Source organism: Eubalaena glacialis, chromosome 2 (assembly GCF_028564815.1).
Source record: "Eubalaena glacialis isolate mEubGla1 chromosome 2, mEubGla1.1.hap2.+ XY, whole genome shotgun sequence".
NCBI classification, from domain to species: domain Eukaryota; kingdom Metazoa; phylum Chordata; class Mammalia; order Artiodactyla; family Balaenidae; genus Eubalaena; species Eubalaena glacialis.
In genome coordinates this window covers 169,643,464-169,655,880 of record NC_083717.1, presented here as the reverse complement: position 1 = coordinate 169,655,880, position 12,417 = coordinate 169,643,464, and the positions used below count along the sequence as shown (strand labels likewise).

General features: G+C 45.3%; 1 protein-coding gene across 1 annotated transcript in view; it reads right to left on the bottom strand.

Annotated features, from left to right (window-relative positions):
• Positions 1–11,976, bottom strand: part of LRRC74A (leucine rich repeat containing 74A) — a 40,492-nt gene extending 28,516 nt beyond the window's left edge. Inside the window, exons 1-5 of the mRNA XM_061181494.1 lie at positions 11,940–11,976; positions 10,278–10,406; positions 7,363–7,535; positions 4,972–5,079; positions 3,862–3,958 (exon numbers count right to left, since the gene is read on the bottom strand). Coding sequence (XP_061037477.1) covers positions 3,862–3,958; positions 4,972–5,079; positions 7,363–7,535; positions 10,278–10,406; positions 11,940–11,976 — 544 coding nt within the window. The remainder of the gene's footprint in view (positions 1–3,861; positions 3,959–4,971; positions 5,080–7,362; positions 7,536–10,277; positions 10,407–11,939) is intronic.
• Between the last annotated feature and the right edge of the window lie 441 nt (positions 11,977–12,417).

Here is a 12,417-nt window from a genome sequence, read left to right as displayed (position 1 = left end):
TCCCTTACCTTACCCTAGCCCTAGATTGCTAAGCAATCTAAAACATTGGTGATTCCTGGAGAATAAATGACACAAACTCTTACCCCCAAATTTCTCCTTTGAATCCTTAAAAAGCTCTATGTCTCTAGCACCTGAAAAGTACTTGGCACATAACAGGTGCTCAGTAAATCCTTACTGAATGAATGAACAAATGAATGAACCCACTGAAACACAAGTACTTCTTTGGTTGTTTCTGGTACCAGTGCAATAAAATGAGATAATAATCTACTCAATGTATAAAATTAGGCAATCTATTATTCAAATTGTTGTGTTTATACCATTGGTTACCAACAGTGCATTGGCTGTAAGAAATCATTTGGGAAGCTTGATAAAATACAGATTCTTAGACCCCTCTCCCTAAATATTCTGATTCAGCAGCCTGGGAAATTTGTATTTTTGCAAAGAGCTTTCTGTATTAATGTTATATTAAAAGTATTAGCCAATACAACCAGAAACCTCTCTAGGAGCTATAAATATTGTAAAGAAGAGACAAAAACTTCCATTGTTTGCAGACATGATCACCTACCTAAATAATCCAAGAAAATTAACAAAATGTTAGAACCAGTAAGATAATTCAATCAAGTGATTGTTAATAGGCTCAGTGTACAAAACTTAATAGCTCTCAAACATACCAATAATAATTAGAAAATGTGATAGAAAAACATTCTATTCTCATAAGAATAAAATGATAAAAGACCTAGACATAAAGCTAATATGAAATATGCATGACTTATAATGAAGTAAAACTATAAAATTTATTGAAGAACATAAAAAAGACCTGAAGAAACCATGTTCTTAAATGAAGATATTCAATACTTTAAATATGTCAATTCTTTCCTGAATTTACCTAGAATATTAAATATAACCCCAACTAAAATCCCAGTAAGTTTTCTTTTTAATGGAACTTGACAAAATGGTTCTAAAATTCAACTGGAGGAGAAACCACACAAGAATAGCCAAGATTACTTTGAAAAAGGTCAGACTTTGTCCACTCAAATATAAAATATACTATAGCATATCATATAATTATAAAACTAATATATTGAATATTACATACTTGATATATCATTTTAATTACAACTAATTATTATATTATATAGCATATTATAATTTTAACATTCTAAGCATACTAAAACAGTACAGCGTTGGCATAGAAATAGATTAATGAAGTGAGATAGAGACTCTAGAAAGGAACTTATATTTATATGGGAATTTAATAGACGATGACATTCAAATTAGTTAAGGGTAGATTATTCAACTAATGATGCTGGGGCACCTGGCTATGAGTTTTGGAAATAGAATGTTTGACTACTACCTAATGCCATGAACAAAAATAAGTTCTAGGTATATTGAAGATCTACGTGGAAAAAAACAAAATTACAAAAATATTTGAAGAAAGTAAAGAAAAATATTTTTAAATCTGAAGTAGGAAACCGTTTTTTAAGCAAGACTACAAAAATTAAATCCATAAAAGAAAAGACTGATGAACTTGACAACAGTAAATATACAAACTTTCATGTAAGAAAACACCATGAAGAAAGCCATATGTAACATTCAAGTATGAGTATCTGTAGTGTATAAAGAGTGCGAAACACTTAATAATACAAACAACCCCATACAACAATTGGCCATTTCTTAGAAGAAGAAATTAAAATGAAAATAAGCATCTGAAAAGATGTTCTATTTCAATAGTAATGTGGGAATGTAATAAAGATAATAATAGTGGTGAACAGTTATTGAATACTTGCATCCTATGTACTGTTCTAGGTGATTCAGATTTTAATTAACGTAATCCTCACAATCACTGCCTGAGATAGGTAATATAATTGTCCCTAGTTTATAAATGAGAAAAGTGAGTCACAGAAGGGTTAAATAAATTGCCTAGTGTCAAAGCTGGGATCTGAACCCAAGTACTGTGACTTCAACACACTTAACCGTCTGGTTCACAAACAGCTTGGTAATAACACTTCTGGTGGAGATATAGGGGAAACAGACATTCCACTGGTGGAATTATAACCTGGTATAGTCTTCTTAAGGGAAATTTGGAAATTAATTTTTAACTTCACTAAAACGGGTATACCTTATATTGAATAATTCTGCTCCTGGGTGTCTGTAGAAATACTAGAACATGTGCTCAAAAGATGCATGGATAAGAAAATACTTTAAAAATTATCTGGAAGATTGAAAAGCTAGAGATGACCTAAATGCGCTCCCCTTCAAAAAGGGGATATTAGATAAATTATGCTATATCCATACCATGAAAAACTACCCAGGAGTTCAAAACAATGAGATAAATCTATCGGTTCTGCCATAGAAAAAATCCAAGATATATTTAGAGGGGAAAAAAGGAAAATTGGAGAATAATATCTAATACGTCATAACATTTATATTAAAAAATACATAACCTCTGTTTCTGTATTTTCTCTCTGGATACTTTTAAGATCTTTTTATCTTAGGTGCTTTTACTATGATATACTCAGTTGTGGATTTCTTTTTACTTTACTGTACTTAGGACTCACTAGGATTCCTGTATCTGAGAATTCATCAGATCAGGAAACATGTCAGCTATTATTTGCTCATATATTGTTGTTCACCCATTCTCTTCTTCTGGACCACCTATTAGCTATATTGAGTCTATTCATTCCTTTATATTTTTATCTTTTGTATTCTCTATATCTTTATCTTTCTATACTGCAAAGATAGATAAAATATCCTTTTATCTATTTTCCAGGTCACTAATTTTATTCACTGTATCTAATTTGCTGTTGAATTTATCCATTGAGTCTTTAATTTCAATAGTTATATATTTTTCATTTGTAGAAGTTCTATTTTGGGGGGGATCTATTAAAAAATAGTGACTTGTTCTTGAATGTTTTATGTTCTTAATCATATCAAACTTGATTTAGAGTTGGGTGCAAGATATCTATTTACTAGAAGTTTCAGTTAATTGATAGTGCTCCTGTGCAGTTTGATGGATAAATTTTATGGTCACTCAATTTATACTCTATATAGGATAATGTTATTTCCTGAAGTTCTTGAGGGTCCCATGCTATTACTTGTTGAGTCTGACAGCTCTTATGGTGTTTCCTTGTTTTGCAATTTTGGACTGTGAGCCCATCTTTAGCGGAGCTTTATCTGTGGGAACCCCCAACAGCCTGGAGCCTGTCAGAGGTTTATGTTTGTTTCTGTTGGGTGCCCCAAGGTATTACCAACATAGGACCACTTTGCATGTTCATTTCCTGCCACAGGGATTCCAGGACCCTGCAGATAGTATAAATGCAAACCATAAACCTGAGTGAGGGCAGGTCTGTGGGTAATAGAGTTCTCAAGTGACTTTTTTTTTTTCCTGTGAGAGAGACTGATAATAAACTAATTAAAAATTAGTTATACTACAGGGGGTCAGGTAGTAATAAGTGCTGTTAAGAAAAACCAGGAAGAGAAACAGGTTAGAGAGTGATGGTGACGGAGAGGTGCTGCTTTGATAGGTCAGAGAAGTCCCCTTAAGGAGATGACTTGTGAGCGGAGGCAGGAATGAAGGGGGAGCGGGAGCTGTGCAGGTATCTGGGGTAGAGACTTTCCAGCAGAGGTGGGAATATTGCAAAGTGAATCAGAAGTCGCTTGTCCAGGACAGCCGTGAAGCCAGTGTGTTTGTGGAGAGGGGACGAGAATGGTTGGAAGAACCTAGCAGGGTGTAGACGCAGTGTTCTGGTGTCTGAAATCAACAGGACCTGGTCTGGCTCAGTTAGACCCTGGATCTCTCTGCTCTGACCCTTCTCTCCATTACATTCCCAATGTCCTCCCCCTCCTCCTTCATAGGCTCACCTGAAAGCTGAAGACTAAAGAGTGAAGAGGTGTTATTCTGGAGGAACTCAGAGAGGATTCTGGCCCCCTCCAAACCAAGATCATTGTCGGAAATATTCTAAAAGGCAAGAGAACACTTAAGTATGTGACAATCCCACCAAAGGGCCCTCATGAACAAATGATGGGGGTGGGGGCTTACTTGAGGCCTACACTGAGGGAGTAGGGGTGGGGTGGGGAGAGCAGGGCTGGGGTGAAAGGATGGGAAGGGTTAGGGTGGTGCAAAGGGGAGGAGGAGGAGGAGAGGAACTCTGGCTTTTCTAATGCTTCACCGTGAAGCCCTCAGGCCGACCTCAGTTCTCTGAAGTTGACCTCAGTGACTCCCCACCTCCCCGATTTAGCCCTGGTATTTTAGATAAGCACATTGTATTATTTTTTTTTTTGAAACCTAAGACAACTTTATTTGGAGGGTTTGGCATGAAACAATTGAAAAATGAATTTAGAGTAAGCAATCATTGTAATCCCCTTCACTGGTTCACGAGCATGAATCACTGTGCTCAGAAGTAGTAGGGGTATCAACGGACATAGTTCTTACAGGCGAGTGGGAGGGACTTTATATAAGCCAGCCATTATCATCTTAATTGTCTTTCCCCTTCTTTTTTTAATTTTTAAAATTGTGGTAAAATAGACGTAACACAACATTTACCATCCTAACCGTTTTTAAGTGTACAATTCAATGGGCTGAGTACATTCACATTGTTGTGCGACCATCACCACCATCTGTCTCCAGGCACACTGTATTTTATGAAATTATTTCATGGCTTTATTTTCTTTAAGAAAGTTTACATTAAGGCAACTCTAAAGAAGCAAGTTTGTCCATTTAGGGGCTTATGAGATCCAGACGGAAATGGTTTCTCAGGGCTTCGTACGGCCACAGGGAACACAGTGCCCCTGGCCAGGCTCTCATGTGCGGAACCTCCTCTGAGAAGTCGCCTCCAGGGGAGGGGAGGCCCCAGACTGACTGCAGAAAGCCTGGAGGCTGGCCTGGGCTCAGGCAGGGGACTCTGGCTTGTCTGAAGTGTGTTCTGAGATTCTAAGCATGGTTGTAGGAACTGGTAGAACAGGGCACAGTACCATCTCCTGCAGGTAGTAGTTCTCCTGCAGCATCTCCACCAGGCTCAAGATGCCCTCCTCCGTGATACAATTGTCTGCCAGCTCCAGCGTGACAACAGTCGTGTTGGACTTCAGCCACCACAAGGGGAGGGGGAGAGAGACAGAGGTAGTTGGTGACTTAGTCAGTTCCCTGCCCCTGCCCAGAGCCCATCACCCCTCTCGGACATCCCAGCCACATCAGAGGGTACAGAGATGCAGGCTAGCAATTCTGGAGGAGCGGCTAGGAACAGGAGAATAGCACAGGGGACAAGCCATCCCAGTGAGTTTCGCTAGGATGACATGCTTATTCTGGGCACCTCCCTCCCCAAAAGGGGTACCAAGGGGGATTTAGAAAAGGGACATTAAAATAAAGTCCTGAAAAAGATGAGGCACAAGGGTGAGCTGAACAGATTTTAACTATTTAGCTTTAAGGAGAGAGGCCTGTGATCTACTCCAAGTTTAAGGAGAACGTGCTGTTTAAGAAGGGTATTTAAGCATAACGCCTTTACTGTGCCTGCTTCCTTCAGAGGCCTTTCTTCTAGTTTAGGCTTAAGGGTTGTCTGGTACTCTCTGACAGTCAGGATGTTGCCTCAAGGCTGTTTAGAAGGAGCTGGAACGTAAATCTTAAATAAATATCTACATCCAAGTTAGTCTGCATTCCCACAGGGAGCAAGACAAGTGGAAATGACTGGCGTTGCAGCATGAGGGACTGGGGTTAGCTCTAACCAGAACTTTTCTCCTTCCCTTCTCCACCTCATTCCCTGTGCAGAAAGGCACCGAGAACAGACATGTCTTTGAATTTGAGCGGTTTTCAAAGCACACAAAGCAGTGAGAGAAGTAGCTCCCATTTCAGGCAAAGGGTAAGTGTGATAGTGTGAATTACTGCGAGGCAGAATGGTCCCCCAGGGCCTTCATGAAGTGTCTTCTGGCCTCCACTCTCTTGCGGGGGTGGGAAAATTCAGTCGTGCTCAAAGGCAAGCGAGATGGCTCAGGGGGCCTCCCAGTCTAGGTGTCGTTTAGCAGAAATAGGGGCTGAAGGACCACTTTCAGAGTCATCCTGGGGACCAGCACAGTATGTGGTGTAGCAGGTGGCCTGATCACCAAGTCCATTCACATTCATTTCACATGGGTATCTATTTGTCACCCTCTGTGCTAACTGCCGAGGAAACAGGGATGAACAGAGACCCTTCCTCCTCTCGAGGGGCTCATAGCCCACCAAGTCCAAGGGCATGGAGATAGGTGGAGGAGGGACAGACCCAAAGAAGTATGAAAATGATCCCTCTTATCGGAATACTCTTCCTCTAAGCCAGGGAAACAGAACATGTGAGAAGTTAAACAGTACCAAAGATAAATAAAAGTTCAGTACATCGGAATGTCACAATGATTGTCAAATGGATGATACAAAGAATCAGAGAAGAAAAACTCCCGCTAAACAGAAACTGCTGTTACTGAGAGACAAGTGGCCCAAGTCCTGAGTGGATTTTATTATTATCCATTTTTTTCCATGAAGCTCATGAGGTAATGGTGAATTCCTAACACTTCATTAATCAGTCTTTCAACGCTCCATAAATTTCAAGATGGCTTTGTTCTTTCTCTGCCCTTCCCTCCCTTCCCTCCCCCTCCCCAGAGAGCAGCACAGTCTCACGTCATGTGACTTCTTAATGGGCATGCGCTAAGTGCAAATGCAGTTATGGTTCCAAGAATGGGTGCTTTTTTTTAAAAATCGAAATTTTTCTTTACTGTCCTAAGTGAACAAACAGTGTTGTGCTGACATACACCTGTTACATTTTCTGTTTTCCTGGGATGGAGTCAGTTTTGTATATAATCAATTATAATTATAGAAAGCTATGATGAGTTCAAGGACAAGTCCTTATCGTTCAAGCCAAGCTGGGAGAGAACATTCTTCCTGTGGGAAAACATGATCCACTCTACAGTGTGGTCTTGAAGATTTACATATAATATTGCAAAAGGCAGACATCAAATGGAATGGTTCAGTAGTGAACTCATTTATGGCAAAGGTGAGCTTTGGAATTGAGATCTGGCCGACATTTTGCATTGTGTTCTCACATTAGCGTTTGGGCCCAAGCCCAGACCAATTGCTTTTCCAGGGCCCACAGGCTGGTGCCTTTGCTTTCTGAATAGGAAACAGCATAGACTTCCAAGGCCCAGGTCTCTAGCAGCCTCCTTCCCAGGAGCTAATGGGCATCCATGCCTGTTGGGGAAAGCAACTGGTAGTCATGCAGAGTCTAGGGCAAGGTGGGCATAGAGGTTGCAATGCAGGGTCCCAAGGTGGGGCTCTCTGACTCTTGGGCCTACCACCCTGTCAAGTCCCCACTTCCGCCAGGCTTCACGTGCCCGCACTGGTATGCTCACCACCAGGGCTATAGCAATAGCCTTGGTACCCCTGGGGCCCAGCCCATGGTGGTTGAGGTTCACATAGGACTCCTCCATGTTCCGGATGAAGTAGGAGACGGGCGCTACGCCCACAAGTTTGCAGGCCTCCAGGTACAGCTCCCTTTGTCCGGTGGTGAAAAATTTCTCGGTATCTGCAGAAAAAGATGCAAGTGGATGAAGTAGAGTTTCTCTTCTACCTTTGCCTTATCTCCCTGTTAACCCAGACCACATTCGATTCTGACTGGTGTCCCCTCTTATCTGAGGCTCTGTCCCTATGGGTGTATGTTCCAGCTCCAACTGGCAAGTCAGCCAGTGGTGGGAGACCCTAAATCCAGAAAGCCCCACGTGGACATCTCCCTTTGGGTAAGAGAGAAGGCCCCTGGTTTTAGGCTCCACGCTACCTAGGAGAAACAATGTGCTCCGCCCCGACCTTCCCAGGTTGACTGCATCTAGTGACTGAGCACACGGATGTGTGAGCGCATCCTTGCCCACCTCAGGACAGCTTTGAAAGGCCAAGCAGACAAAAAGCTGGTGATTTGTGATGGTTGAGGGAGTCTCCATTGCACTTTTAGTTTCACTACCACTGTAAAAATGTGAGCCACAAACAAAGTTTTACTAAAGATTTAGAGAAGTACCAACTAGAAAAAGCCCAAGTAGGACACAGTGGGCTTCTGAAGGTGGCAGATCAGTGCAAGATGGAGAGACCCCCAAATCCGTCGGAAACAAACTTGCATTTGAGTGGGTTTGCTTCTTTCAAAGACTTGCATGTCATTTTTCCTCACAAAAAGGACTGTCATCCCTACTTTACCAATGACAGATCTAGCCCCAAATCACACATAGCTGATTAGTGCTTAAACCAATGAACAGAATGGGGGCTGCTCCTCTCCATTCTAACCTCTTGGGGGCTTTTATTCCTTGGGCTTTAGACCATCCTGACTCGTGGTCGGTGGGTAGAGGGCCTCCCTGGGTTCTGGATGCCCCACAGCACTGTCCTCATTAAGCAAGCTCTATTGACACAGGGCTTTCCGTGGCCAGCGGGGGTCTAAGCCAGCATCTGTTTTTTTCCTTCAGATCTCAGAGTCTTTGGCCAACCCACCCCAGACATTTCTAAGACGGACAATGAAAGCTTTGTTGGTGAAAGGACAAGGTCTTTGCAAGGAAGTTGATTTTGCAGGCACAGCTGCAAATTGGCCTTCTTTTCCCAGTGGTTGCAGACCAGGATTTTTCAGCCTCGGCACTAAGGACATTTTGAGTTGGATAATTCTCTGCTGTGAGGGGCTGTTCCGTGCAGTGTAAGATATCTGGCAGGATTCTTGGCCTCTGCCCACGAGATTCTAGTAGCATCCCCCCACCCCTCACCCCACCCCCAGTTTGCCAAGTGTCCCCTGGGGTGCAAAATCGCCTGTTGTATAGGAAGAGCAGCACGTGGTGGGCGAGCAACTTCCCCTCTTCTGTAGCCTCACCACCAGCTTGCTATTCCCTCCTGGCTCATGTCTCAGTTCATCCCAGGAAGCCCTTCCTGCCCCATTCCTAGCATCTCAGCACCAGCTATAGGGGCACCAGAAGCTGGAGGAGCTGAGCCCTGAGTGTCCGTCCGGCACAGAATAGTTGGTGCCAGATTCAGTTGTTAGGGGCTCCTGTTTGCCAAAGCAGAGTAGGTGACCCCCAGCTTTGTCCTTGGCACTCGCTCTGCTGCGGTTGATTCTGCGGGCGCCTTCTAGCTGTATTCCCTAGGTTACGTTTTAGAGGCAGCTTGCAACAATGTTATCACTTGCGGGGAGTGGTGGTGGGGAGGGGCAATGAGCTAGAAGCTGGAGTCTGGGACAAAACATCCAGTGTTTCCATCTGCCACCCCGCCAACCAGGTAAAATTCAGTGTTGCAGGCAATATCAGCAGCAGCCTTGAAGCGGAAAAGAAGTTAGGAAGGCAAGGGAGGAGGTCTGTGTTGAGGGTGAAGTATGTGGACCCTGGGGGGGCGGTAACCATGGAGACAGCGACACAGCGGAATTTGGCAGAGCAGCCTCCCCTGCCTCTCTGCTGCCGCTGATCACAGCCTACCACCTAGCGCCGGGACACGGGAGGGAAAGGGCCACTGGGCCGGCCAGCCTCAGCCCGGGAAGTTTGGGGCCAGCCCATCAGGTGGAGCCAGCACTGTTCTGGCCCTGCTTCCCAAGTGTCCTTTTTGGCACTTCCTTCCTTGGGGAAACTGGAAAGGAGAAGAGGGTGGAGGTGTTGCTTGCAATAACAGAGTCTTTGCTCCAACTCAGCCTGCACCCCTCCCCATACCCAGACACGCTTGGATTTGTTGAGGGAAAACACGGGGCTCTCAAGCTGGGGAAACAAGAACTCTAATGTGAGTAGAGGAACGTCGCCAGGATGCAAGATGGGCCATAAATCCTCCAGGGGCCCCTGGAATATGGAATAGGGAAGGTAGATCGACAAGGTGGGGGGAACATGGGATCGGCAGACATTGGCAAACTCTCGGTGGCCTTGGGCAACTCACACAATCCTTCTAAACCTCAGTTTCCCCCTCTGTAAAGGGCAGGTAATAATGCCTACCTCCCGGGACTATTGCAAAGGTGACATAAGATGCCACATGCGGAAACGTTCAGAAAACCAGAAGCCCCTGTTCACTTATTGCTCCAGCTTTCAACAAGCTGATGGGACCCCTCTGCTCATGAGTCCAGCCACGAGCATGGGGCAGCAGAGGCTGCTGCCCCTGGGCCAGCCTTGGGGAGGTCGTGGCATAAAACTGAGCACAGGTGTTTCTGCCCTGTTCCCTCTGCAGCACGTCCCACCGGGCAGAGCCTTGGCCAACTGGGAAACCGATTTCTCCAGCTTCTGAGGAAGGAGGCAAGCCACTCCTCACCCGCCAAAGGCCCCCGCTCGCTCACCTTCAATCTCAAGGTCTGTTTCTGAGCTCTCCCGGGCTGGTTTCTCTTTTTCGACAGCCATGGGGGCTTCAGCCTCACAGTAGAGTGTTTCGTCACTGCTCTGCCGTGCCAACACGGTGTCACTCTCATCTGGAAGAAAAACTCATCTCCTTGATTCTGGAAATGAAACCCGCTGGCCTTTCAGGTGGAGCCCACCACTGGCTGCCCTGCGCCTCTGTTTCTCTCATCTGCAACCCGAGTCCTGGTTGCAACCTTTGTCCCTCAGCCTCGCGTGGCTCAAGGTGCCAAGGGACTACAGCCTGCCTTCAGCCCTGCCAGGGGGTCTCCCCTCTACGAGCCCTCTTTCCCTGACACAGAGCTGCCTCCTGGCTGAATCGTCTGTGCCAGACGCCCTTCGTGTTCTCTGGAGGCCTCGCTCCTGTCCCATCCCCTGTGTTGGGCCAGCCTTGGACGTTGGCTGCTTGCTCCTTCTTTTCCTTCTTATTAGCTCGGGTGGGGTTCAGGGTCTGCTTTACTCTTTCAGGGGAAGGACGTGTGCTGATGCCTAGACTTCCTCATTGGCAGGCACAGATGATGCTGGGAGGGCAAGGGGCAGGGCAGGTGACTTGGGTCAAGTGTAAAATAAAGCAGAACAGAAGCAGTTCCAGAGAGTGAGAGGGATAACTTGATTCCTGAGGATCTGACCTAGCTTCTCTTCCTTCCAGTCCAAATTTATGACCACGCAGAAGGAAGGGCTTGCAAATCTCCCTGGGATTGAAACTAATTGCTATGATTAAATACAAGTGTCCTGGGCTTCCCTCACACCAGTCCCCTGCACTTGCTAGATGTGATTTTTCTGCCATTGGGCCACTGATCTGGAACCAGCCCTGGGCTTCTGAAAGCCACACAAAGTCCAGGGCTCGTCCTCCCAAGTCAGCAGGATGCAATGGTTTCAGGAAACCAGGCTGCACCACTGGATGGCCTGTCAGAACTCAACCAACCTTCTCTCTTCGGGTGGGCTGAGCATTCATGGCACGGGTTGCAAGTTTTGACCACCCAGTTTCTAAGATAGTGGAGTTCCTAATGATTCCATGCAGGTTTGTGTCCTTCTCAGCCCTTGTCCATAGACCCAAGCTCCAACATTTATTTCCCAGCCTATAAGACAAGGTCTGTGTGACAAGGGGTGGAAGTAGCAGTGGTCAGACATTTAGAAGACATACAGCAGCTTAGCCATCAGACGTAGCCCTCAAAAAGTGATGATTTCTTAATTTCCTCATTAGATAAACAATTTTAGAATTCCATCCAACCAGTGGAATGTTGGTAACTGTTTAACTGGCTCTCCAGAAAAAAAAAAAATCCTGCTTTGTAATGTTAGCCAATTCAGGTGGTGTAAATATTCCTAACATGGCTGATTTCCAACTACCAACATGACATCGGCCAGCTCACAGAATGAAAATTAAAGTCAGCCAGAGCTGGTATGAGCCAGTTCCAGCACAGCATTGCATCCAACTTTCTCACTCCCTGTTTGGCAAGCCCCGAAGTCAAGTCAATGTCACACATCACCCCAATTCTAGAGGGTCCCAGGAGAGGAGGGAAGGGGGCTTCCGGGTCTACGTGGTCACTAGGCATTACACTGAGGCAGCCAGAAGGGCCTGAGTGGTGAGAAATGGGATGCATTTTCACCTTTTGTCTCAGGCTCAAGAGGGTCGTCATTGTCCATGGTGCCGGGGCCCTCTCAGGGGCTGCTGCCAGCTTCTTGCCACCTTTCTGCTGCTTCCCTAAGAAGCTACCTGTCGGTTCACCTCTGTCTCAAACTTTGTGTACCCTGCCCTCACCTAGACAGATCCTGGGGGCTGGGGGCTGTAGTTATCCTTCCATCCCAGCAAGCCCTGGGGAGAGTGGGTTTTGCTGAGACATGTCTGGATTTGACCCCAACTCTGTCTGGGAGAGGTAGCTACTTCCCGGGATCATCAAGGAGAGAGCTACAGCTCTATTCCTGGGAGCCCTGTTGAAAGGATGCCCACCCACCTGCAACTTTATGACTTAGGACCCACTTTAATTTCATCTTCAACATTCCATGACCTCATGCGGGCATTGTGATCCACGTGGGTGGACCTGGCAACAGCAAGCCTCCCACCCTCCTGGTGGCTCTGTTAGTCAT